This window comes from Sardina pilchardus, chromosome 1 (assembly GCF_963854185.1).
Source record: "Sardina pilchardus chromosome 1, fSarPil1.1, whole genome shotgun sequence".
Taxonomy (NCBI): domain Eukaryota; kingdom Metazoa; phylum Chordata; class Actinopteri; order Clupeiformes; family Clupeidae; genus Sardina; species Sardina pilchardus.
Window position 1 is genome coordinate 40,973,775 of NC_084994.1, and position 27,229 is coordinate 41,001,003.

General features: G+C 42.1%; 4 protein-coding genes across 4 annotated transcripts; 2 read left to right on the top strand and 2 right to left on the bottom strand.

Moving 5' to 3' along the window:
- The first annotated feature begins 8,902 nt into the window (after positions 1-8,902).
- LOC134091977 (histone H4-like) lies at positions 8,903-9,252 on the top strand. Its single transcript, XM_062544756.1, has one exon. It carries the CDS (start codon positions 8,921-8,923, stop codon positions 9,230-9,232), a length of 312 nt encoding a protein of 103 aa, XP_062400740.1. The 5' UTR covers positions 8,903-8,920; the 3' UTR covers positions 9,233-9,252.
- A 1,051-nt stretch (positions 9,253-10,303) lies between these two features.
- On the top strand, positions 10,304-10,716 carry LOC134075578 (histone H2B-like). The gene has a single exon (XM_062530865.1). The coding sequence runs from the start codon at positions 10,331-10,333 to the stop codon at positions 10,703-10,705; it is 375 nt and encodes a 124-aa protein (XP_062386849.1). The 5' UTR covers positions 10,304-10,330; the 3' UTR covers positions 10,706-10,716.
- A 661-nt stretch (positions 10,717-11,377) lies between these two features.
- On the bottom strand, positions 11,378-11,808 carry LOC134092026 (histone H3). Its single transcript, XM_062544828.1, has one exon. It carries the CDS (start codon positions 11,794-11,796, stop codon positions 11,386-11,388), a length of 411 nt encoding a protein of 136 aa, XP_062400812.1. The 5' UTR covers positions 11,797-11,808; the 3' UTR covers positions 11,378-11,385.
- A 2,712-nt stretch (positions 11,809-14,520) lies between these two features.
- On the bottom strand, positions 14,521-14,925 carry LOC134091790 (histone H2A). Its single transcript, XM_062544458.1, has one exon. The coding sequence runs from the start codon at positions 14,904-14,906 to the stop codon at positions 14,529-14,531; it is 378 nt and encodes a 125-aa protein (XP_062400442.1). The 5' UTR covers positions 14,907-14,925; the 3' UTR covers positions 14,521-14,528.
- Between the last annotated feature and the right edge of the window lie 12,304 nt (positions 14,926-27,229).

Here is a 27,229-nt window from a genome sequence, read left to right on the forward strand (position 1 = left end):
GAGTTGACAGAGATGCAGGGGACAACAAGTGTGTGTTACAGTAGAAGTGGGGTACAAGGAAGAGGAGGGTGCAGGTAGGAGGAAGAGGATGAAGAGAAAGACAGAGAGTCCCAAGAGTTGCAATACTGTAAATGATGATATTTGGGCAACAATCATTGACCATGTTCTGGTTCATGGAATGCCAATGAGAGAAGCAGGACTTCATGGTCCAACCCAACATCAGTGGTTTCTCTGTGGCGTCAATAATCCAAAGATTCAGACTACAGAAGAGAAATAGCGTAAATGTCAATTATCATACAGTACAGTAATCACTGAACATCCACTGTTACTGCACACTTACTAACCTTTGAGCTCAACTCTGAGAGAGCGAAAGAGCTGAGTTATCAGTATGTCCAAGTAAGTCTAAATTTAGGCACAATACAATATTACAGTATTGCATACTTACAGTACTATCAGAGTCTGTGGCATCACAGTACAAATCATATTCAGTACAGTATTGGCCTGTCTTTCTGTTCACTTACAAAACTATTGATTTAAATCGTCATATAGGCTAGAGGATATGAGTAGAGAGTGATATAAGTCCTTATTCTTTATTTTCATTGTGATATTTTATTTTTCAAATTAGAATGAATACAATTCGAGCCATAAACCCTGCCCTGAAAACTGTGTCTTCCATTGTTTGGTGTATTGTCTTATCACTGCTCTGCACGAGTGTAATTTTGCCTGATGTGTTCAATGATTTGAGACCATTAGTTAGTTTTGAGCAAAGTTAAAAGTGTTTTGAGGTGATTGTTCAGTTTTGCAACAAGATTGAAGGGTTTCGAGAATGTAGTTTGAGAAATGAGTTTTGTGTTCACAGTTTTGAGAAAAAGGTAAAGAGTTCTGAAAAAGGTGTTCTAGCAATTGTGAAAAACTGTAATATACGGATATAATAAGAAGAACTTGGTTGTGATGTAGTTGATGTGTGATTTGTGGATGATTGGCATGTAGGGCTGAAAAAAACTCACACCATATGAACTGTTTCATGCTTGGATGAGAATTGGGAAGAAGTGAGTGAACTCGGAACGATACAATAACGCTTTATTGTGTTCATACAATTATTTGTTAGTGTTTGAGAAAAACGAAAAACATGTCACGTCAATCACCCTTCTTATAAACGATAATAATGTGGAGGCGTATGTCTCTTATCTCCCACTAGGATGAGAGAGTATAGACCTAGGCAGCCTGTATCTGTGTGCGTCATAGCACTTGAACGCGACTATACCGATGTAGGCCTACTACAATTTTTGTAATATTAACATATCCCGGTCTTACATGATCAGATAATGCAGAATCAGATTTCGGAAGCGTTATAATTTTGCCAGTTGTAGGCTAGGCCTGGACTAGCCTACGGTCAAGCACAAATCACTGAATTTCAATGTAAGATACATTATGCGTATTAGTTGTTGGGCAGAGAGAGTGCATTTTGCTGGATTTACTAATAGACTAGCTTTCGATCGTTACGGTTATTTAATCCTTAATAACAAATTATGACCAGTTTAAAACCTGATAGGCCTACACAGAGCTCTGGGCCTACACAACTAATGTTATGTGCATCCGAACAGTCCAGCAACAGGCGTCGAAGAATCTCAACATGCGCCACAATGGTGAGGTCATAATAGTGTTCCTGTCAACCTCAGCGAACACTCTATTTCACATCAGTAGTTGTTGCAACTTATCAGAGAGAACACGCTTTTCAGTAGATCATTTTCGATATTGAGCTTGGCTTTGTATTTTAAGTTCAAAGCGTTTCACTTTCCTTCCAATGGATTCCCACAGTCTTGAAGGGGAAGTGAATAAACTCCGCGCTCGAAATCTGGAGATGTTGGGCATAATGCGGCAGCTCCTGAAGAACCAGTTGGAACAGACGCCCTACACCAGCACTTCCGCATGTGTGAGTTCCTATCTAATCGTAGCTGAAGATATTATTTTATGACGAAATGTTATGTTAATGTTAAAGGGTAAGTTAAAAGGTTACATTTAAAATTGAGTGTGATGACCTAAACTGGAAACAAATATTAAAGAATATTTGGCTCAACCACAATTATGTTCGTGGTAACAATATGAACTATAGTCTACCATTGATATAGAAACCATATGCAAATTTGCTATGTCTATGGTTCATACAAATACATAATATTACTGCATTTGCATTGATAATGCAGTGTCTGTGTGTGTGTGTGTGTGTGTGTGTGTGTGTGTGTTTGATGACATGTTGCCTCCTCCCTGTTCACAGTTTCAGCATCAGCTGTTTCACCCTCATCATCATCCTCGTGTTGTGCCTGTGCCACCGCCAGAATACAATCCCACAATGCTCTGCGGTTCCCTCCAGCCGCTCAGAGCCGCTGTAGCGTCTGGTCAGTGTGCACTGTTGCCCCCCATCAGCCCTGCACCCCCCCAGCATCAGCAGCAGCAGCAGCAGCAGTCCTGCGGCTCATCCCCCCCCTTGCCCGCGGTCGCCCAGGGCCAGTTCCCGGTCCTGATGCAGCTGCTGGCAGGTGACAAACTCCCCACTGCAGTTCCCAAACGCGGTGCCCTGCGATCCCTCGGCAGGAAGAAGCTGACAGGCCTTGACCGCGCTCATCCGCTGCAGCCACTCCATCACGACATCAGAGCCCCGAGCGGCGTTGATACCGGCAGCAGCATGATGGCACCTGCTCCACCTGAGAAATCAGGCAAGAGCCAGAGCAAGCCAAAGAGGATGAAGGCCAGGCGCTGTGTCAGAGCTGTCCAAGCTGTCCCTGACCAAAACAGTGATGGCGATGGCCAAGCTGAAGCCCAGGACATGGGATGCATGCAGGAGAGTGTCACTGAGGAGGTCAGCCTCACTGGTCTCCGTGGCAACAGGGTCCTCAAACACGGAAGAGGTAGCTCTGCGAGCAGCCTCAGCCCTGTGGACCTCAGGACCCCGTCAGCACGGCGCAATTTGCCCTTCCTCAACACCCCCACTCCACCTATTGCCTCCGCTGTCCCTGCCCCCCCAGAAACAGCTAAACCCCAGGCAGCCTGTCAGAGACAGTTCATCAGCAGACTGCCCCGCTTCAAGAGAACACCGCTCAGTGTGGCCACTGCTGTGGCAGGTGAGTAGTGAAGTTAGGTGCACACACACACACACACACACACACACACACACACACACACACACACACACACACACACACACACACACACACACACACACACACACACACACACACACACACACCATAGTCTCATATAGCTTTGGTTTTAATACATGAAAATGATCTAAACACCAGCAGAGGTGATACATATGAATAGATTACTGAGTAGCACATAACAGAACAATACAGTCTTAACACAACTTACTTACACATAAGTGTAGTTTATTGATAATAGTTAAGTTATATATAGTATAGTTTGCCAGTGCAGACCGGATGTCAGACAGACACATTTGACCTTTAACCTCCCAGAGCAAAAGTCTGTGGAGTCTCTGGCAGGGAAGGAGGAAGTGAGGGACCAAAAGGAGGTGAAGAAGAGAGTGATAGCGGTGAAGCAAATGAGCAACACCCAACAGACCAGCGAGCTCCCAGAGCTGGCCAAACTGCCCCCTGTGTCCTGCCCCGAGCAGGCCATCCTGCAGGCCTTCAAGCTGCTCAGAGACGAGGACTGGTGGGAGTATAGATCAAATAGGCTAGGCTAACACATTTAACTCTAAGCAAATTATAAGCTATTAATGGTGATATTCTTGGTGCCTTAGCATATTGACTTCAGACAGATGACAGGCTTTCAGCTAAGATAGGATATAGTATAGTCTAGACCATGATGATATATTTGTGTTAGAAGAACACAAGTGTTAGTGTTCTTTTATTGACGATAGTCTGCCCTATACTAGGGCTATACGCTAAAGTCAACTCTATGTGTCCTCATGTTCCTCTGAGTTGAGTGTGTTTTCTCTTTAGGGAGCAGAAGATCGAGGGTCTGACCTCCATCAGATCTCTCTCTCAGCACCATGCTGAGGTGCTGCTGCCCAGGCTGCATGATGTGTGTCTGGCCGTCTACCGCGAGGTCAGAGGCTCTCTGCTACATTCTATCATCATATTGGGCTTTCACTTTTGTGAACAGAACACAGTTGTAACTCTATTTTAGATTATTTTAAGTCAGAGTTGTACAAGCTACAGTATCATTCTACCCCTCCCACCCAGGTGAAGAACCTGCGCTCCATGGTGTCCCGTGCTGCCATGATCACGCTGGCCCACCTGTACGCTCAGCTGGGGCGAGGCATGGACGCGGAGGCCGAGGGCACAGCCCAGACGCTGCTCCCTAAAGCTGGAGAGGCCAGCGGCTTCATCAGGGAGGACATGGAGCTGGCACTGGGGTACATGGTGCACAACGTCACCCCCTCTCGCACCATGAACGCCCTCATCAACACAGGACTCAGGTGAGGAGGAAAGAGAACCCTGGTGACCCATCACCTCAGACTCCTTCCTTGTTTACTGGTTCTCTGTGGTTCTGCAGACTCTACGGTTTTACCGGTCCTCAACAGGTTCTCCGTTACCTGGTTCTCTTTCTCAACACGTTCTCTTGGCTCTGTGGTTCTCTGTGTCCCCTGGTGGTCTGGATTACTCATTCTCTGTCTCTGTGTTTCTTTTGGTTTGTCTCAATGGTTCTGTTTCTTAGGCATCGTAATGCGGCCGTGAGGAAGACCGCTGCACAGCACCTGGAGAGACTGGCGGAGGTCATGGGGGCGTCCCGCGTCCTGTCGGGCAAAAAGGACCTGACTGACCGCTTCGTCCGCTCCATCAGCTGCCTGGCCCTCGACAGTGCACAGGAAGTCAGGTGGGAGTGCTACTTCTTGTTTCTAAATTAACCGCTCAGCTGCCAAATCAAAACAATCAAATTCTTAATTGACTCTCCAAAGCAATGATAAATGGTCAGTGCAGTGGACTTCAAATCGTGTGTTTACCACAGTTAGAATAAAGTAGTTAGTGAAAAATGTTTATGTTCAGGAAACACTGTACGTTTTGTACATAGACTGTTGATGAATGAGCGTCAAACATAATGAAACAACAGTACTATTCTCCCTATTAAAAGTCATCATGGCATCACACTTATTTTGAATGTTAGTCTGCCAGTATCAGTGATCATTATGTCCTCATTGTAAACATATGGGTGTTGATGTATTTTGTGTCTGAAACAGGACCCATGCCCGTAACACCTTTGCATTCCTGGCTTCCCATCCTGACCTTCTCAAGATGGTGGACAAGTTTGTCCCTCAGAGAGACCAAGCCACTATCAAGGACGTAATCAACAAATGCCAAAAAAAGGTGAGTACAAAATATTAGTTTTATATAAGACACTTTTGATTAATTATTTCTGTTTTACATATATCTATCAGTGTGAAAAAAGAAAAGCTCTATGTGTTATTTTTTAATTTCAGAGAATACAGAGGTTAATGGGTAATATGTCATTTTTCCCTGCAGAAACATTAAGTGAACATGTCGGGATTCTAAGGCTAGGACCCACGCGCAAGACTCTTTCTTATGGACTTACGCACAGACAAAGCGACGAACCGACCAAGGACAGATGAACAGGGGGTGTAAATGCACAGACTAATTCACAGAAAGACAGAGGACTGGATGAAACCAACAAGACATAAAGTGGGGAAACTAATGAGACAGGAAGTGCAGACCATATAAGGGGATGGGCAGAGACAAACACACCTGATAGACAGGTACACAGAGCACATGACACAGAACAATATACAGAATGGCCACATTTAGTCCAAGCCAGATCCTGACAGAACATCCAAGCCAGAAGAATGAAATGATTAATTATGGATTACGCACAAACCCTTTTACATTTTGAAAAACACACTTTTCCATCACCTTGTTACAAGGTGTGATCAAGAGGGTCTGAGACTCCACCTCAAACAATCCACCATTCCTATCTAGCTGCTGATCCAAAGTAAGGAGTTCTGGCAGCAATAAAGGATCATCCAGCCCATTACAGCAGACTGCCAGCAAGACTGAACTCCTTCTGCTCTCATTCCAGTCTATCAATTCCACTCTCAAGCAGCTCTACGCCCAAACCAACTACAGCGTTCCAACGTTTTCTGAAACAAGTTAATAATAAAGGGGATGAAATTGGTGCATTTGTCCGTCTCAACTGGCTCAACAAATAATAATAAACTTTGGCACTGCTGTGCACGTGAAGCACGCATTGCAGTCTTACAAAGCTTTTATCATAATACAATTTGTGTTGCAAGGCTTGTGAGAGCCACATGTAAATAAACATCTAAGTTAAAGTAAAGTTAGTAGTATTTAGCAAACACACATTGTGAATGTACTGAGGTTTCTGTGAATTTAGCACTAAGGTATCCTCATTTGATGGTACCTAGATCATCAGACTGATGAAAAAGGTCTCACATGGTGCAATACTAAGCACTTTGGACAAACACTGGCAATGTCAGGAATGACATTATCCATATTGTAAGTCAGTGTGACACCAACACAAGTTTGAAACTGTTATATCAAATCAAAGGAACAGCATTAAGTTATGTGGTGTATTCAGTTGCAAAAATATCGAGGAAAATGCTAAACTTGTCACACTTGCTTTTAATAGACTATCCTACTTAAATGCTATAATCACATACATTTATGGGAGAGACCTAAATGCAAATAACCTATATGGACCTCTTGAATGTCCCATTAGGAATCAATAAAGTATCTATCTATCTATCTATCTATCTAGGCCTTTTCTATCTGTCCATCCATCCATCTGTCCATGATGAGCTGTAGTTAGTACGTGGCGTGCAACACAAAAGGGACCTGCCATTGCCATACGTGTGGTTATGGACCTGCTAACTGCAGCCCATCAGGTATAGACCATTTGCATTTCGTTGAATAGCAGCCTAATTGATAACCATTCATGGTGCATTTCGTGTGTGCCTGTAAACAACTCAAATATGGGTTGCAGGTTCAAAGTATTCGCTCTTACGACTAATTCAAGTATAACGCGCAATTAGCCAACGTGACTTACTTTAGCCTAAATGTAGGCTGTGTGCGGATCCAGGCTTGTTTACTATTGCCCGTGTAAAACTTTATTTACAACGATTGTCATGATGGCCTGCGCTGCATGTAAAGACATACTATGAACTAATGCCTATGTTGTGGGGGTGAGACTATTTAGCAGACAATTGTACATGATAATTTGCACGGATGTACCAAAACATTTGTAACTTGATCAAAGAAATGAGAAACTGCTTTTTGATGTGTACAACAGACACAATGATCTGAATGAGCGACAGAGAAAAACTGTGAGCCATTTACAGTTTTTCACAGTTGCTCAAACACTAAACCCCATTCTCTGAATCAAATTCTCAAATGCCTGAACACATTTGTTGAATTACTCCCTCTTTTGGCAGAACCATAGACTACTTTCACCCACTTTCACCCATTTTACCAAACTCATAAACCCTTTTTGCAAAACTCTAAACACATTGTGCATTCTGATGCACTTCTTAATTATATTGATAACCAAACAAGGCGGAAGTTGAACACAATTAGAGCACAGTTGTCTCCATTTGAACACTACCACTCAAAATAGATAACACTTGTGTCTAATGATGTGACAACCAATATAAGTCAGTTCAGAGTTGACAGAGACACAGGGGACAACAAGTGCATGTTACAGTAGAGGTGGGGTACAAGGAAGAGGAGGGTGCAGGTAGGAGGAAGAGGATGAAGAGAAAGACAGAGAGTCCCAAGAGTTGCAATACTGTAAATGATGATATTTGGGCAACAATCATTGACCATGTACTGGTTCATGGAATGCCAATGAGAGAAGCAGGACTTCATGGTCCAACCCAACATCAGTGGTTTCTCTGTGGCGTCAATAATCCAAAGATTCAGACTAGAGAAATAGCGTAAATGTCCATTATCATACAGTACAGTAATCACTGGACATCCACTGTTACACACTGTACAACCCTTTGAGCTCAACTCTGAGAGAGTGAAAGAGCTGAGTTATCAGTATGTCCAAGTAAGTCTAAATTTAGGCACAATACAATATTACAGTATTGCATACTTACAGTACTAGAGTCTGTGGCATCACAGTACAAATCATATTCAGTACAGTATTGGCCTGTCTTTCTGTTCACTTACAAAACTATTGATTTATATCTTCATATAGGCTAGAGGATATGAATAGAGACTGATATAAGTCATTTTATTCTTTTATTTACTTTTATTTTTCAAATTACTGTAGAATGAATACAATTCCTCCAGGAGCCATAAACCCTGCCCTGAAAACTGTGTCTTCCATTGTTTGGTGTATTGTCTTATCACTGCTCTGCAGGAGTGTAATTTTGCCTGATGTGTTCAATGATTTGAGACCATTAGTTCGTTTTGAGCAAAGTTAAAAGTGTTTTGAGGTGATTGTTCAGTTTTGCAACAAGATTGAAGGGTTTCGAGAATGTAGTTTGAGAAATGAGTTTTGTGTTCACAGTTTTGAGAAAAAGGTAAAGAGTTCTGAAAAAGGTGTTCTAGCAATTGTGAAAAACTGTAACTGTCTTTATACGTACACAACAAGAGGTTGGTTATACATTCATCACAATGTCGTAATGCTGGAGAAATAATACATTATGAAGTCTCAGAGACTTAATAAGATAATTAAATTCACGGAAAATAACACTAAAAACTTTAGTTTTGTTTTGAGAAATCTGTCTTTGTTTGAGTGAAGAACAAAGTAAAGTAAATGTGGGCGTTTTTGGTGACGTATTTCTCCTTATGTTCAGAAAGAGGAGGGGCCGTGAAGGGGCAGTGCTTAGTAGTTTCACCAACGTCCTCTCTGTTCGAATAAATACGAGTTGCGAGCATCCATTGGGCATTCGGACAAGTCTCAGTTGAAGCCAATTGCGAGGATGTCCGGCAGAGGCAAAGGAGGAAAGGGTCTTGGAAAGGGAGGCGCAAAGCGTCACCGTAAAGTTCTTCGTGATAACATCCAGGGAATTACCAAGCCTGCAATCAGGCGTCTGGCTCGCCGTGGTGGTGTGAAGCGTATCTCTGGTCTCATCTACGAAGAGACCCGTGGTGTGTTGAAGGTATTCCTGGAGAACGTGATTCGTGATGCTGTCACCTACACCGAGCACGCCAAGAAAAAGACCGTGACCGCAATGGACGTCGTTTACGCTCTGAAACGCCAGGGTCGTACTCTGTACGGTTTCGGCGGTTAAAGATCAGCTCCTTTCTCAACTTCGACCCAAAGGCTCTTTTAAGACCCACCCAATTCCTTTTAAAAGATCATATTCCTTTCTGTAATACGAATGATACACCGTTTTCACACATTACTGTCAGAGCTTTGAGGATTAGGGCATTGCGATCCAACGACACACTTCACACGAACAGGCTGCGTATAAGAAATGGATTAAAAAATCCCGTGATCACCTCAAATTAGGTTACAATAGAGTTATAAATGAACCCATGCACTAGCCCATGAATCAAATAGGCCTTCTGTCATTCTTAAAGTCATGACGCAGAAGTGTCGCCATAACTATTTTTGTGTCGCCATAACTATTTTGTTATCAGCTCAGCATACACTTTTAGCCTCACAGAGAGTATACAATGTATAGTAAACTTAGAGTTAATTCAAGGGGCACTTCCTATGTTTTATTTATCTATCCTCTCTTTTTACGCAGTGCTGTAAAAGCCTGTTTTTTATATTCTAAAAATTGCAGAGCGGTATAAACAGTTCAGTAAAGAACCATTTTTGCAGGAGTTATGTTGCTCAAACTTTAATGATGATTCGAAAAGTCGTGAGCTGAGAATAAGGTTCTATCTCCACTGTTGGTCAAAAATGAGTTGATCTGGTGTTTATTAATGCCTGTGTGGTGTTATTTTTGTAAAAAATGTTTTATCAGTTAGTTAGTTATTAGTAAAATAAAAAAGGTACTGCATAACAGGTTTGCTAGCTATGTACAAACTTCATAATTCTAAGCTCACGAAGTGCATCAAAGTGACTGAGAAAAACTGCAATCCAGAGCGGTGCAATCATGAATTAGAACGCCTATTCACTAATGCATTGGCTTTCAGAAAAGTGCGGGAAAAGGGGTGGTGTGAGCTGATGATTTGTGGGTGGTGCTGACCTTCTCTCACTGACTGCCCCCTCTAAAATAACCAACCGTGTCTGGGTATTTAGTTTCGGAGGGACATAAACATTGTGGTCGTGGGTGTATGATTATCGCAGTCTGCTATTTGCATAAAACCTGGTATATATACCAGGAAACTTCGAAAACAAGGATATTGTCTTTGTTAATTTCAATCGACACCTTATCATGCCAGACCCAGCTAAGCCTGCCCCGAAGAAGGGCTCCAAGAAAGCCGTGACAAAGACGGCAGGAAAAGGAGGCAAGAAACGCAGAAAGTCCAGGAAGGAGAGCTATGCTATCTACGTCTATAAAGTGCTGAAACAAGTCCACCCTGATACCGGAATCTCCTCTAAGGCGATGGGCATTATGAACTCCTTCGTGAACGACATCTTCGAGCGCATTGCTGGAGAGGCTTCCCGCTTGGCTCACTACAACAAGCGCTCCACCATCTCTTCCAGGGAGATCCAGACCGCAGTGCGACTGCTTCTGCCCGGTGAGCTGGCTAAGCATGCTGTGTCCGAGGGAACCAAGGCTGTGACCAAGTATACCAGCTCCAAGTAGATCAGAATTCGAAACGTCCTCTTATCTCAAAGGCTCTTTTAAGAGCCACCTACATTCTCTGTGAAAAGTAATACCAATGTGATCACACCTTACTGGGTATAACGGTTGAATTACTGTCTGTACTGTTAATAAACACTACTTGCAGGACCTAATCTCATAACTGAGTAGTAGCCCATGTGGGACCATTTTTTGAGAATATTAAATCTACTACACGGCTACTTGACTTAACCATGTAACGGTGGTTATCCAGGGAAGGGATATATAGGCCTAATTCGTTAGTTTACGAATGTAAGAATCCTTAATAAAAACTGACTGGGTGGAAAACCTGAAGGCGGGCAAAAAAAACTACCAAAGGAAGAGGTCAAGGAAGCAGGGGGCTGTCATGGTGTCATGTATTTGATCTAATAATTAGGCCGTTTAGACCAACTTTAAAAAAAAAAAAAAAAAAAATGTTTAATTATTGTATTTTGGTTTATGTCGATTTGGACAAAGGCGTCTGTCAGATAGCCTATCGATAACCATACTCGAATCCAAACCGTTAAAGTAGTGCAAACTCGACACGACTGCTCCTCTGTGAATGTGTAGCGGTTCTGCAAGCAGTTTGGAAATTATAGCTTTTTTGAATGTTTGGTTGGCTCTTAAAAGAGCCTTTTAGTAATCGGGTGGCGACTTAAATTAATTTAAGCACGCTCCCCACGGATACGACGAGCCAACTGGATGTCCTTGGGCATAATGGTGACTCTCTTGGCGTGGATGGCGCACAGGTTGGTGTCCTCAAACAAACCGACGAGGTAAGCCTCGCTGGCCTCCTGAAGAGCCATGACCGCAGAGCTCTGGAACCGCAGATCAGTCTTGAAGTCCTGGGCGATTTCTCTGACCAGACGCTGGAAGGGCAACTTGCGGATCAGCAGCTCAGTAGACTTCTGGTAACGACGGATCTCTCTCAGAGCTACGGTACCAGGCCTGTAACGGTGAGGCTTCTTCACTCCACCGGTTGCCGGTGCGCTTTTACGCGCAGCCTTGGTGGCGAGTTGTTTCCTCGGAGCCTTACCTCCGGTAGATTTGCGGGCTGTCTGCTTGGTTCTTGCCATGACTAGTTCTTCGGGTTGGCAGGGTATTAGTGGATAGGCGGAACGTGGGTATATAAAGTCTATGACCGCAGCCCACGCCCCCCGTTTTACGTCAGGTTTTTGGTCTCCGCTGATTGGTCTTCCAAGTTCCCTCCTTATGGCGCCGAAAATTCAAAATACAAAGCGCACCCCAGATGTCTCTGTCATTGCGTTATTCACTATTCATAAAACCTTTTCAATAAAACATTTGAAATTCGAAATAAAAAGAAATTCACTTTCATTCACGAATTTACATATTTCAAGCTACAGCATGTAGCCTACAAGCACAAATCAGGACTTGGTGTAAAAATATATTGTGAACAAGATGCAGGATGCTGTGAATGAGGTGCAACAGTGGGCAGTGCAATGGGGTTTTAGAATATCAATAGAGAAGACTAAGGTTATGTTCTTCTCAAGGAAAAATATTAACCAAGAGTTGAAAATAATGGTGGCTGGTCAAGAACTGGAGAGGGTGGAAACCTTTAAATACCTGGGAGTCTGGTTTGACAAAAGGTTGACATGGGCACATCATATCCAAAAGATGGTAGACAAGGGGAAAAGGATATTAAATGTCATGAGGTGTCTGGGTGGAGTGGATTGGGGTGCCTCTAGGTCAGCATTGGAGACAATTTATATAGGCCTAATGAGATCAGTGTTTGACTATGGATGTATAGCTTATGGGTCAGCCTCAAAGTCAAACTTAAATAAACTTGATGGTATGCATAATCAAGCTATGAGAATCATCAGTGGAGCAATTAAAACATCTCCAATAGCTGCATTGCAAGTGGAGGTGGGGGAGATGCCCCTGCATCTAAGGAGGGACCAGCTGGCGCTGGTATACTGGGCAAATGTCAAGGGACATAAAGAGAACCATATGTCCCAGTCAGTATTAAGGGAATGTCAGGAGAGAGCAAGCATGAAGGTAAAAAGCTATGGGTGGATAATAAAGAATAAGGTGAATGAAATGGGAATTGGTTCTCTAAACATCAGTCCTACTGTGGCATATCCAACAGTACCTCCCTGGATATTAGAGGAAGTGAAGGTGGATCTAGGGCTCTTGGAGGAAAAGAAGGAGGAAGGAGTGGACAAATACAAGGTAAACAGTTATATTACAGAAAAATACAGGCAATGTGTTAAGGTTTTTACAGATGCATCTAAAAGTACTGACAGTAAAGTAGGGGTTTCTTATGTGATTCCTGAAATGGACCTAGCTATAGCGAAAAGACTGAGTGATAACCTTGCTGTGTATACAGCTGAAATGGTGGGCATATGGCTAGCTTTGCTGTGGCTAGAAAGTAGCAACTATATGGAAGCAGTGATTGCCTCAGATTCAAGTGCAGCTCTAATAAGCATCCAGAACTTTCAGTCTGAGTCAAGGGAAGACCTTATAATAGAAATTCTGCAATTAGCATATGGGTTGCAAGCGTCAGGAAGGAGGGTGACGTTCATATGGGTTCCAGCTCATATAGGTGTTGAGGGGAACGAGCTGGCTGATGAACATGCGAAAAAAGCAACAGAAAAAGAGGATATAGACATTAACATCAAATACAGTAAGGCGGAGGTAAAAAGTATGGTTAAGGCTAGGATCACACATAAATGGCAGCATATATGGGACAATGGATGCACAGGGAGACACTTGTATAGAATACAAGGGAAAGTGGGGAAAGGCACACACACTACCAGGTCCAGGTGGGAGGACAGTGCACTGACAAGATTGAGACTGGGTCACACAAGACTTAACAGCACATTATTTGTAATGAAAAAACACGATAGTGGTCTCTGTGAGTATTGCCAGAGTCAAACGCCAGAAACGGTAGAACATGTTATTCTCCATTGCAATAAATACCATCAAGCAAGACAGAGATTGAATGATCAGCTGGTAGCAAATAATGTGTCCTTTGATCTGAAGACAGTATTGCAAAGTAACTCAGGGGATATTTTTGTTTTTTTACTTTCTTTTTTGAAAGATACAAACCTCTTTTTTTTTGTTCTAATTTGTTTTGTTTTTGTTTGTTTTGTTTGTTTTATTTATTTGTTTATTTGGGTTATACTAGTGCAGACAAAGATCCTTGAATATCCTGAATATCTCTGTAGAGTAGTGAATCCTGTTCCGTACTCCAGTCAAGTGGTGGCGGTAATGCACAAAGAAAAGGTGCCAACCGCCAATAAAATCAGAAGAAGAAGAAGAAGAAGAAGAAGAAGGACTTGGTGTAGCCTTTATTTGCTCGGTTTTTAGGAAAAGTCAGACTATCCGTATGTAAAGGCCTATTAACTTGTGTTTATCATCGCTCACTACTTCCTTCGTTTATGCTTGTGTGTGTGTGTGCGCAACTGTAGATGAGAATGTCTGCATGTGTGGCTTGGATATGTTATTGTTTTTAAATTTATTTAAAGTTATTTATTGTCTTCACCCACTAACCAATTTCGTTTCTCTCCGCAATGCCAAATACATTCAGATAATGGTCTTGAGTGATTTATTTCCGATGACCGTCCTTCCTTTCTTTAGTCATCTGGACTAGGGACTCAGTGACTGGGAAGACCAATCGGTTGAGTGATTTATTTCCGAAGACCAATCACTTATTTTATTTCAACATTACTACACGAAGTATTTTGTAACAGTAGAGATCATGCCAAAAGTAACTTGGAATTTACTTTAAGATATTTGGTTGGCTCTTAAAAGAGCCCTTTTTTTCAGAGATTCAGAGGGAACTTGTTTACTTGGACTTTTCGGTCTTCTTGGGCAGCAGCACAGCCTGGATGTTAGGCAGCACACCACCCTGAGCGATAGTCACTCCGCCGAGCAGTTTGTTCAACTCTTCGTCATTACGCACAGCCAGTTGCAGATGACGGGGAATGATACGGGTCTTCTTGTTATCACGGGCAGCGTTACCGGCCAACTCCAGAATTTCAGCAGTCAAGTACTCGAGCACGGCAGCCAAGTAGACCGGTGCACCAGCACCCACACGCTGGGCATAGTTACCTTTACGCAGCAGCCTGTGCACGCGGCCCACGGGGAACTGCAGTCCAGCCCTGGATGACCTGGTCTTGGCCTTTGCTCTGGCCTTGCCACCGGTTTTGCCTCTTCCGCTCATAATTACAGCTAATGTTGAAAGTTCGTCTTCAAATGTTTCGATTCAAGGTGTCAAGTCCTAGTATATAAGGCCAGCTCGGGGCTACTCAGTGCCTCAGTGGCTGAGAAAAGAATGCTGAGAGCCAATCAACGTGTAGTTCGCTGCCTTACGTCAATTCAGTTCCAGCTGGCGCTTGTAGCACTTTCACCTCCCTATCAGCATAATGTCTATTCATTACATTTAACACATGGTAATAATAGAGAAGTAGCCTAATTTCCGGATAAGATGTTCAATATGGTCATAATAGACCAACGAAGCTTCCTTTGATGACTCAAGTAGCTTTCTGAACACTTACGACAGTGAACTGAAATGGTTGCGTGTTGCACTATTTTGGATACTTGATACATGGTCGTAAGCAAACTGATTGATAGAATTAGGCAAATAACTGTTCAATATTTTGAAATAATTAATGTGTAAGTGAATATTGTGTATATATTATAATAAAGCAATATTTTGCTCAGTTTGAATTCCATTATCAGGTCATTGCCCACGCAATTTAATGCGGTTTAACATTCACTCCAGAACAATGAATTTGTGGAATATTGAACTTAGTCTGCACGCAATAGCGCATTATGGTTATAAGCCAAATCGGTCATTGAACACGAGTGTAACTGAACAGTAGCCTACATATAATAGGGAAGCATGGGAGTGGAATGTGCCCACACTGTAGAGAAGCAGAGACTGTACAGCATGTGCTCCTGACATGTAGGCAGCATTGTGAGGAAAGAGAACATCTGAAAAGAGTGACCAACAACTCACTCACACTGAGCAGCTTGTTGAGCCAGCCTGGGAGCCAATCCATAACCAAGGCAGTCATAGAGTTCCTGATAATGACACAGCTTGCAAAAAGACTGTAGCCTTTTTTGGTTTTGTTTTATTTTGTTTTTTTTATTTTTATTTTGTTTTGTTTGGTTTTGTTTGTTTGTTTGTTTGTTTAATCAACACCCTATACTAGTCTTATTCTGAAAGTCTAGTATGATCACACCTCAGTCCTGTAGATGGCGGTAATGCACCAAGCCTGCAAGCCGCCAATAAAAACCACTGAAGAAGAAGAAGAAGAAGAAGAACACGAGTGTATGCGAAATCAGACATAGCTGAGACTAAAGGAATGAACGCTTACAGAGATTTGGGTGGCTCTTAAAAGAACCTTTTTGTTAATAGGCCAGAGGAGCACAACATTTACTTCTTCTTGGGTGCCGCATTTTTGGGCTTGGCGGCTTTGGGCTTAGCAGCTTTAGGTTTAGCCGCCTTGGGTTTCGTTGCCTTGACTTTCTTCGGGCTCTTCGCTGCCTTCTTGGGTGCAGCGGGCTTCTTGGCTTTCTTTGGGCTCTTCGTTGCCTTCTTCGGCGTGGCGGGCTTCTTAGCTGCTTTCTTGGGGGACTTTTTAGCGGCCGCTGGTTTCTTGGCTAGGCTACTACCTTCTTGGGCTTCTTGGCCGCAGCAGGTTTCTTTGCTGCTGGCTTCTTGGCTTTAGGAGCTACCTTCTTTGCGGGCTTCTTTTCCGCCGCCTTGTTCAACTTGAAGGATCCGGAGGCACCAGTTCCCTTAGTCTGGATCAGAGTTCCCTTTGTGACCAAATTCTTGATGGCCACTTTGACACGGGCGTTATTCTTTTCCACGTCGTACCCGCAGCCGCCAAAGCCTTCTTTAGCGCAGCCAGAGAAACTCCCTTCCTCTCCTTAGAGGCAGAGATAGCCTCGACGACGAGCTCGCCCACACTTGGGCCAGTTCCAGGGGCGGAGCTAATGGTCCACCCTAAGGGGGGCGACCACCTGTGGTGGGCCCCTATACACCCCCCCCCCGCTGACAATATTTTTCCTTTCTACGGTTAGGTTCGTGCAGTGGTCCGCTAAAAAGTAGCCTTGATATCATAGTACATACTAACGTAGCCTATAGATAGCTTTAGCTGTGATGCTAGTCTAACGTTCAGACAAGCACACCAATTCCCTATCTGACCCATCTCAAATAACTGCTCTAGCTTTGCTGCCTCCATCTCATCCTTTCTGTTTTCGTTGTTTAGACTACATCCATGATGAGTCTTGAGTTGAATTAGCTTAACAGTGCGGTCTATCGCCGCATAAAAAGCAACAAATAGTCTAGTTGTGAGCCTGTGCGTGCGTGCGTGTGTAGCCTTGTCTCTGCTGCTCAAACAAATGATGTGCGTGTATAGACCTGACTTTGATAACTAACTTGTCTTGCAGATTGCAAAATTGCAAATTGTCTGTCATGCAGTTAATGGGATACTGTGCTGAACTGGTAAATTATGGGCCAATTTGGTAGCCTATGAATACACACTTAAGGGACATTTTCTCTCGTTGAGTAGCCGTGCGTAGCCTACGACCGTAGTCTACACCTGCAGGCGCACCTCGCCTGCCAGCTACTGTCGGTCGGTGTTTATCCCGCAACTTCATGTTTTTATTTAGTCCACGTCATACTGTGCTTATAGGCTGAGGCATGTTGTTTTCCTTCATGTCGATTCAAGATTGTTTGTGTAGGCTATACGGGCCAAAAAGCACACAGTTTAATTTCACCATTTTTACATCGGCTGTAGCCTATAGGCCTACTAACAAACGCAAGAAGGCACTACGCTTGCCCGTTTAGGCTATTAGTTTGCTTTACAAGATTTGCCAATATAGGCTACCGAACTCCGCTGACACTTATAAGTGTCCGTGACAGAGGTAGCCTACCGTATAGGCCATCTCAAATTATGGCCGAGATTTTTATTTAACGTTTCCATTAGCCAGCACATCGCACATTGAATGAATGAAAGCGACTACCTTGTCTAAGCATAAACAGCGGGTGGAATTCCCGACAGTCTTTCTACTACATGAAACATAACTAGATGTACCGCAAAGCGATACACAATATGACCGCCGCTCAGTCCTGCACATTCTCTCCACAAATATCAATCACGCTTGTGTTTCCATCGCCTACTCCATCCCTACTGCAACTTTTATGTATGTAAATGAGTGTGTGCATGTGTGCGCTTGCTTTTGTGTATGAGTGCTTCTCTGTCTAGTGTGAGTGTGTGTCTGCTTGTGTGTGTTTAATGTGTCTCTGAGTATATGTTCACTGTGTTCTCTGCCGTCACTGTCACTCCAATATCAGATAACACACACACACACACACACTCACATGCGCACGTGTGCACACACACACACACACACACAAACACACATACACAGGCACACACTCACACACGCACACAAACACACACTCGCACACACACACACACACACACACACACAAACACACACACACAGGCACACCCAGAGAGAGAGAGAGAGAAAGAGAGAACACACACAGAATACACACAGATAACACAGACACACACAGAGAGAGAGAGAGAGAGAGAGAGAGAGAGAGAGAGAGAAAGAAAGAGAACACACACAGAACATGCACATACACACATATACACACATGCAAACACACAGATGGGCACACAGAAACGCACCCACACACACAGGCTATAGTACATCACACACACATTCACTTCTCAGCTCCGGTGGTCTCACAAAATGTACTCAAAGATGTGTGTGTGCATGTGTGTGTGTGTGTGTGTGTGTGTGTAGGTGTGTGTGTGTGTGTGTAAGGGTGTATGTGTGCATGCGTGTGGGCGTGTTTGTGCATGTGTTTGTATAATGTTTTATGTACATGTGTGTATGTAGTGGTGCGTGTGTGAATAGGTATGCGTGTGTGTGTGTGTGTGTGTATTTATGTGTGTGTGTGTGTGTGTGTGTGTGTGTGTGTTCCTGCATGTTTGTTGCACCCAGAGCAACCATTCTCTTTTAAAACATATTTGGAAACTAGTTGATTAAAGGTTTCTAATGGTGTCACTTATATGTTTCTAGGACAAAAACTAGCAGAGATTGAGATGTTTGGAACAGTTTTTGAAATCCCCAGGGGGGGATTTAGACTCCAGATAATACCACCATCTACTGGCCGATGGGTATACAGTCCTGAATGTACACATAAATCCATTTATTTTATAGCCCCCCATGGATGAAATTCCACAAAACTTGGCATACTCCCAGAGGGTGTCAGGTTAATCATACACATGAAATTTGGTGCAGTTCATAACATCTCATCTGAAGATAGCGGCAATTAAAGCAATATTACATTGCATTTTCAATTTTTACGATGGGGGGGGCAAATCACAAATGACTGGTTATAAGCTAAGTTGATGCAAGCTCTAGAGAACAACATACCATAAACATTTTGTCATCCTCGGTGCCACGGTTCAGGTAGTTATGTAGGAAAAACTGTCATTTTTGGGCTTCGGGCGGGGGCAGCGCGGGGGTGGAGTGACCCCCGGGACGAAACGAAAAATTTCCATAGAACTCTACTGGGGCTACATGCCCACCAAGTTTCATGCGCTCTGGTGTTACGGTGTCCCGGGAATCGTTGACGAAAAATGACGGGAAAAAAGAATAAAAAAAAAAAAAAAAAAAAAAAACTTTGACAACAACTATATGACCGCTTCGCTAGCTACGCTAGCGGCGGTCATAATTAGTGAGCCATCATATCCCCTTATTGATGTGGCCATCAGTCCAAACACTAAGCAATATAATCAAAGAGTCCAAGAGTAAATTAGACCCCAAACCAAACCAAAAATCTTCTGCTTTTGATGGTGCTCCAAATTAAACGCATCTCACAATAAAACTCACGTCAGAGCCTATAGCCTAAAATAGCCTACCCTGGACATAATTTGAGTTACAGGTAGGCCTAGGCAACCTCCTGCCAACCTAGCCTATCTTCTTGTCTGAAGTTGTATTTCGTGTGTTTAGGGTAGACTGAGTACAGTTGGGTCATGTGTACAGTTGAGACACCTTAAATATCTTGCCTGCAAACCAAGCCTGATCTATGACTTTTGCTACACATATTTGTGTTAGTGTTCTCTTTAATCATGGGAAATTTGGACACTGTGCATATCTCCTGTCCAAAGATATTGGCAAAAGTATTTTTACCATAGTGAGAATTTCACTAAACCATGTTCCTTCCACAGTGAATATCTTGTTACTCCAATGTGACTGTTATACTTTTCTTACATCATTGCAAAGGTCATTCTGTGCTCTACAAACTGACATATTTCATGACATCCTTTCATGCAAGGTTGTTGCATTATTTAGAAAAATGTGCAAGATGGTCAGAAGGGTACAGATGAGACACTTTGTCTCAACTGTACCCGGATAAAATCCCATTGGATTGCATGGTGTTTATTTGTGCATATTATGATGGCATTTAGGCAATATAGATCACAAATGTCAATAAAATGAATATTTTTGATATTTAAACTATATATTATTAATGAATATATCTTATAACATGAAGATTTTAAGGATTACATCATAATTTGAAAATTAGCCATGATAAAACCAAGAAAAAAAAGATATTTTCATCTTTAAACATTTGTCCCTGCTTTATGTCTATCTGATGCCAATTTAGATTTTAAAAAAATAGATTAAAATAAAAAGAAACACTCAGATTACACATTTTATGTTGGCTTTCAGTCAGCCTTCCAGCATCATGAATGGGCGTCTCAACTGTACCATGCTACTGTCTCAACTGTACTCAATATAATTATATTAGGGTACGGTTGAGACAAAATGCCACCTTGTGTTTATGAGTTAATTGTGAAAAATCTAAACAACTTACGGATATATACTTTGGGTTTTATTTTAGTGCACAGATCAAAGATATACCATGTAAGAACACAGTTATTTTCAATGGCTTTTTTTAAATGATTTTTTTAAATGATTTGAATTTCAATTGAAACAGCCTTTCTTTGCCCCTCCCCGATTTCTCGAGTAGTGAACCCACTGCCTCTCCTCTGCATGTGCACTTAACAATTGTTGAAGGATTGTTGTTGCCACATAGAGGACGGCGAGCTAAACTGCTATTAATTCAGCTTAGCATTGTGACCATGCTGCGCAAATTTGTTAAAAACTGCTGCATTCAAGTTAACTGCTAACGTCTTATCACAACATAGTAGCCTATTAGGGAGACTAAAGTAAGTTATGCAATCAAGTCCTACAAAATCCCAATGCAGATGGCTATTTTATGTCTTTCACGTTTGAAACACTTTAAAAAAAATATTGCCCTCTTATGCTTTTATACTATTGCTCTTTGCTTTTTTTATACTGTAAAGCATACTGAATTACCCCTGTGTATGAATTGTGCTATATGAATAAACATGTCTTCGACTTTTTCATCCTTAATGACTGTAAATGGTTTGGGGCCTTTGTTTAAACGATCTAATTTCACCCAGGATGCCTGGTAGAGAGAAAATACTTTGTGTACCTGAAAGACCAAAGGAACACATGAGGCCCACTAGGGGAGAAGAAATAGTTCATTTTGTACAAACACATGCATGCACAGCACACACACATAAACACGTACACACATGCACACACACTCCCACAGACACGCACACACACACACACACACACACACACACACACACCATTACCCACACACAGACACACTCACAAGTGAACATACTCACAATGAGACACATAAAACACACACACAAATGCAGGCAAGAGAATGTGCAGAGAGAACGTGCAGGAATGAGTGGCGGTCATATTTTGTACCGCTTTGCGGTACATCTAGTTAAATTTGATTTTGTTCCCATCATTTTCCTTTTTTGAGGGACCAGTGGCCTTGATGTTTAAGGGGCCTATTTTCACATCAATTTAAACACGAATCTTCTCAGTATACATTTTAGTGGAAAGTAGAGTTGTTTGTTTTACAAACAATTCTGATCAGTGTTTTATAGTGTGTTATTGACAATATTGGCATCTCAGTTCTTGACAGGAAGGAAGTCTGCCGCCAATGAAGCGTGTAGCATTCTTCATAATGCGTGTGGTTACACACGTACACGAGCATGTATCCATGACAACAGCCATGGCAGTGGCTTCACACGTGTTTACATCTGAGAAGATACTGTACTTGCCTTATTGAAGACTGACATTTGAAAGAAGATATAAGAGACATGATTGCAGTCCAATTTCTATGTTATAGGTTGAGTCCAAAGCATTATCAAAAGGTCACTACATTGGTGTTGGTTTCATTTCACTTAAATGTAGCGTGTAGACACTTTAAAATCTCAAGTGTAAACTTTACATGTTAGCCTACATAGTATAGAGCGAGTGACTTTAACACACACCAGTTGGATGAAAAAGTAAGTCAAGTACACTAAAATTATTATAGAATTATGAATAAGAATAATCTGGTTTCTTGGTTTGTTTGTCTTAAAACCACTTCACTCTATTTCAATGGTCATGTAGTAGAAATATTTTATCATTTACTTTAAACATGAACATCAGCTTCTGTTCACGCCAAAACTTGTCAACCAACTAACCATGTGACCTTTTGAACATATGTTGATGATGCAACCTTGTGACCGTGTGGCTGATCATTGTTGATGAGGCCTTTCTTCTTGATTCAATCAAGAGGAGGCAAGGCCTTTAAATGCAGAGAGAACACACTTATCGGGAGGCCCAGTAGGCCACTGCCCTAAGCAGTGTGCTGACGCTGGGTCTCCGGCCGTAGTCTTGAACTGTTGTTAGCTAATAAATGTCTTACCATGCTTTATAATCTCTGAAACTGTCTTTGTCTGCATGATACTTAATTTTCTTACTTCATTTGGCGCTGCGGAGCAAGGGTCCTCAATCTCTGAGCGGATGGAAACCAAACGTCGCCATGGAGGCCACAAGAGTAAGTTTGAGAGAGAGAGAGAACTTGGTCTGCTGGCGGCGTTTGGGGCCCATCGTCAGGAAGCAGGACATACGAACCATGAGCAGATAGATGGCAGTCAAGGGACCTAAAGTGTGGTAAGATACTGAATTTACACATTTAAAGTCGTGTTTATAATTCAGAAAAGGCCTTCAGCCCTATCCTTAGACGGATAGGCCTAAATCCATTTCCTATGCGTTCAGTAAACGTCCGTGTATAGTGGACTGGACTAAAACATATTCCAGAGTAAAATTCCTACAAGGTAGGTCCGCGAGGTGAATTCCTACACAGGTAGGTCCTGCTCTGAAAGACGAGTAGCAGTAAATAATTCCTACAAAGGTAGGTCCTGCTCTGAAAGACGAGTAGCGGTAAATAATTCCTACAAAGGTAGGTCCTGCTCTGAAAGACGAGAGGCGGTAAAGAATTCCTAGGTAGGTCCTGCTCTGAAAGACGAGAGGCGGTAAAGAATTCCTAGGTAGGTCCTGCTCTGAAAGACGAGTAGCGGCAACAAATCGGTCTTGCTTGACGAAGCAAAGGTAAAGAATCCTATTCCGCTGGGAGGAATAAGATTATGCAGCACGCATGTTTTGTTTTGGCTTTGGCTATGGTTATGTGTAAGCTTTGTGTTGTGTGTATTAACTCTAAGTAGGTTGTTTATGCTTCTAAGCATCTAGGCTGTGCAGATGTTGATGGTGTTTGTGTAGGCCTAACTGATCTGTTGTAGCACTTTTCCGACGTTGCGCTCATGCGAGCGAAATATATTTCCTAATATTATTATCAACTATTATTATGTATTGTGGCTTTCATTGATGACTGCCAATAGTGAGATGCCGACGGGCATTTGTGTCATAAGACACAGAAAGAGTGTACCGGTGTATGTTTGCGTGTGAGTGTGTGTAACGTTACGCTTAGTGTCTGTGATTTGTGCCCATACATTTCTGGGAAATGTAGACGAGAGTTTGATTCAGATATGAGTTTTTCGAATGTTGACACTGTGCGATGGTAACCTATATATTTTTTTCACCCTTTTTAACATATTTCAAACAGTTTGCAAGCATAAACAAACTATGCTGCAACAGTAGGCTATAGCCCAAACCTTGTCTGATTAATTTGTTGTAATTGTGGACCACACATAGATTAATTTAGTGAGTGATAGAGATCACTCAGAGTGGCATGTTTCTGGGTATGGGTCTTCTAGCCACTGATTGAGTATGCCCTGATCACATCAAGTTTCACTTTTAGCGCTAATCTTCTTTTTACTTCAAAAGCTTTTTGAGAATTGTAAGTACACGACATCTTTGAGTGGATGAAACTTGTCAGCCTATGTCAATAGAAACACAATTGCGTCATCGTATCACTACTGATAGCTCATTAGCTTACTCAATCATCTTATGACAGCGATTTTTTAACACCTTTGAATGCTGCGAGTCAGCACTCAGACTGTTGTTTCACCTTTTGTTTTATAGTTTAGAGTTAAAATACCCATACTCAGAGCCATTTAATGTCAATTGCTTTATGACTGCCATGTTTACCCTAAATTAGAGAACGATAGCAATAATTTTAACATGGAAAATATTTAGTTTTAGAGAGAGAGAGAGAACATAGGTGAATAGCACCAGAGCAATGTACAACACATTCATTTTATTCAACAAACACATAACACATTGACTAAAGATTTCTATTTCCCATAGACATCTATTCCATCTTTTCTATTTTATTGCCTGATGTTTTCTATGTTCAGTGTTATGTGTTGCAACTAACATGATAAGTGTGTCTTGTCTTGTTGTCTTGTCATTTTTCTTGTCAATATGGGCCCAGGGTGTGTGAATGTGTGAGTGTTTGTGCAGAACATGTGTATGTGGAAACTTGGTTTAAAATAGTAATACACAGTTTTGTACTAAAGGGATTTTTTCAATTAGGCTACCGTGGGTACAGTTTGAAATGGGTAACACGGATTTAATTTCTTTAGTGATCTACAATCACGTTTTTTTGTTTTGTTTTTCTATAATGGGTTTGAATACTGTTTTTTTTATAAATTTCTGCCATGTCAAAGCAGGTTTTGTTTGAGGACTGACAATTGTTTTTTCTTTTTTTTTTACACTTGTCCCATTTGCCTTTCCTTTCATGTGTCCTTGTCATCCTGACCAGGGCAAGCCCCTTTTTACTGCTGATTTATTTTACTTTCATTGGAAAACAATTGAACAGTTCAGTGTTATGTCGTTTCTTTGATTGATTGTTATTTTGTGATTATTTTATTTCATTTACAAGCTGATGGTATTTAATGTCTATAACCAGAACCTCCCAATGTTAGGCCTATTTTTATTTTTTTTTTCACACAACGACATTGTTATATACTTGCTTGTTTTGTTATCAATTCAGAAGCGGATCTGGCGGACAAGAGTGTGCCGCAGATCCGAAGGGGGATGGTTGATAATTGATAACAATGACGTGTTTAGATTGCCTGTTGAATTAGTTTTGAGGACTTGGGCTCCTCAAGGAGTGTTGCTTCACAAGATAATATGGATGAGATGTTTTAACTTAATGAGATGCTTACACTATTACTGCCATCACTAGAAATGTTACCACTATCACAGGGAGTGTTTATATTATCACCGAATTAAATGAACTAAATAATACTATTATATCCTGAGGCAGGACAAGCCTCAAAGTTCATGTAGTGTATTTTTTGAGTGTTTTAGAATTTTAGATAACTGAGAAGAAGGGCCTAACTGCAGCTGAGGTCGGCTTTGAAAAAGTGTTACAGCTAAAACCTTTTGCTCCAGAATATTTTTCAAGATCTGTTCCAGACATTCAGCAAAGCCAGAGACCCGGGGACGTCCTGGACGCACATCCCACCTCCTCCGCTGGCCCCTCATGGTTGGAAGGGAAGTACGATGGTGAAAGACACAGCTTATCAAAAGGGGGACAGGACGAAACCCTTGATCCCAAACAACACCCTGAAGACCCCATCACACTTCACCGTATCCTTGGGAGAGCTGCAACACATTTGGAAGTTCTGTTTACCTCTCCACAAAGGATCTTGGACACAACATCACAAGAAAGATTGGATTACTTTACAGTAGTGGACTTGCTGTGGGCAGAATAACCCCAAACAGCAAGGATCCGGATAGCCAGGTGGTCTACCCTGGTTTTCAGACAAATACACTGATTTGACACATACACATTCCACATGTATGCACCACACGAAGAGGAAGGGACAAACCCAATGTTCCCACACCTATACACATTCTCCACATTTACAGTATGCACCACACGAAGAGGAAGAGACAAACACAATGTTCCCACACCTATACACGTTCTCCACATTTACAGTATGCACCACACGAAGAGGAAGAGACAAACACAATGTTCCCACACCTATACACGTTCTCCACATTTACAGTATGCACCACACGAAGAGGAAGAGACAAACACAATGTTCCCACACCTATACACGTTCTCCACATTTACAGTATGCACCACACGAAGAGGAAGAGACAAACACAATGTTCCCACACCTATACACGTTCTCCACATTTACAGTATGCACCACACGAAGAGGAGACAACTTGCTACGGTTGGCGTTGCCCAACAACACACCCAAAGACAACACACCCAATTGCTTGAGTGCTCGTGAAAGACTTGAGTTGAAAACTGGAATCAAGGAAGATGACGCGGGCCATGAAACCATCGACCACCAACGACCGTGAGGATCACAGAAAGAGACTTTTGAATTAACTGTCACGCTGCAGATTCATCAAGGATCGCAACATTGCATGAACATTTGTTTGAATTGCTTTAAATATCACCAATGTATTGTCATTATTGTGCTTCATGCAACCTGCATTTGATTTACGTATTGTGTGAAAGTGTGAAACTTTCAAATGGGGGAAATGTAGTAGAAATATTTTATCATTTACTTTAAACATGAACATCAGCTTCTGTTCACGCCAAAACTTGTCAACCAACTAACCATGTGACCTTTTGAACATATGTTGATGATGCAACCTTGTGACCGTGTGGCTGATCATTGTTGATGAGGCCTTTCTTCTTGATTCAATCAAGAGGAGGCAAGGCCTTTAAATGCAGAGAGAACACACTTATCGGGAGGCCCAGTAGGCCACTGCCCTAAGCAGTGTGCTGACGCTGGGTCTCCGGCCGTAGTCTTGAACTGTTGTTAGCTAATAAATGTCTTACCATGCTTTATAATCTCTGAAACTGTCTTTGTCTGCATGATACTTAATTTTCTTACTTCAGTCATTTTCTATCTTCCTCTCTACTGTTACTTGTATTATATGTGTCAGATGTTATAGTTATATTTTGTCTCTCTGATGTTGTGGTCATGTGTCCTGCACCAGTAGTCATCCTCACCTCATAGGTCAAGAGGTCATCATCCCTGTCCTCAAGTGACCCATTCTCTGACCTGACAGACGCTGATGATAAACTTGAGAACATGAAACGTGGCCATCGGCGCATACTGTACACACCTCACACAGCCACAAGTATTGACGTAGTTGGCCTGAGCTGTTTGTGGCAGAAGAATGGTC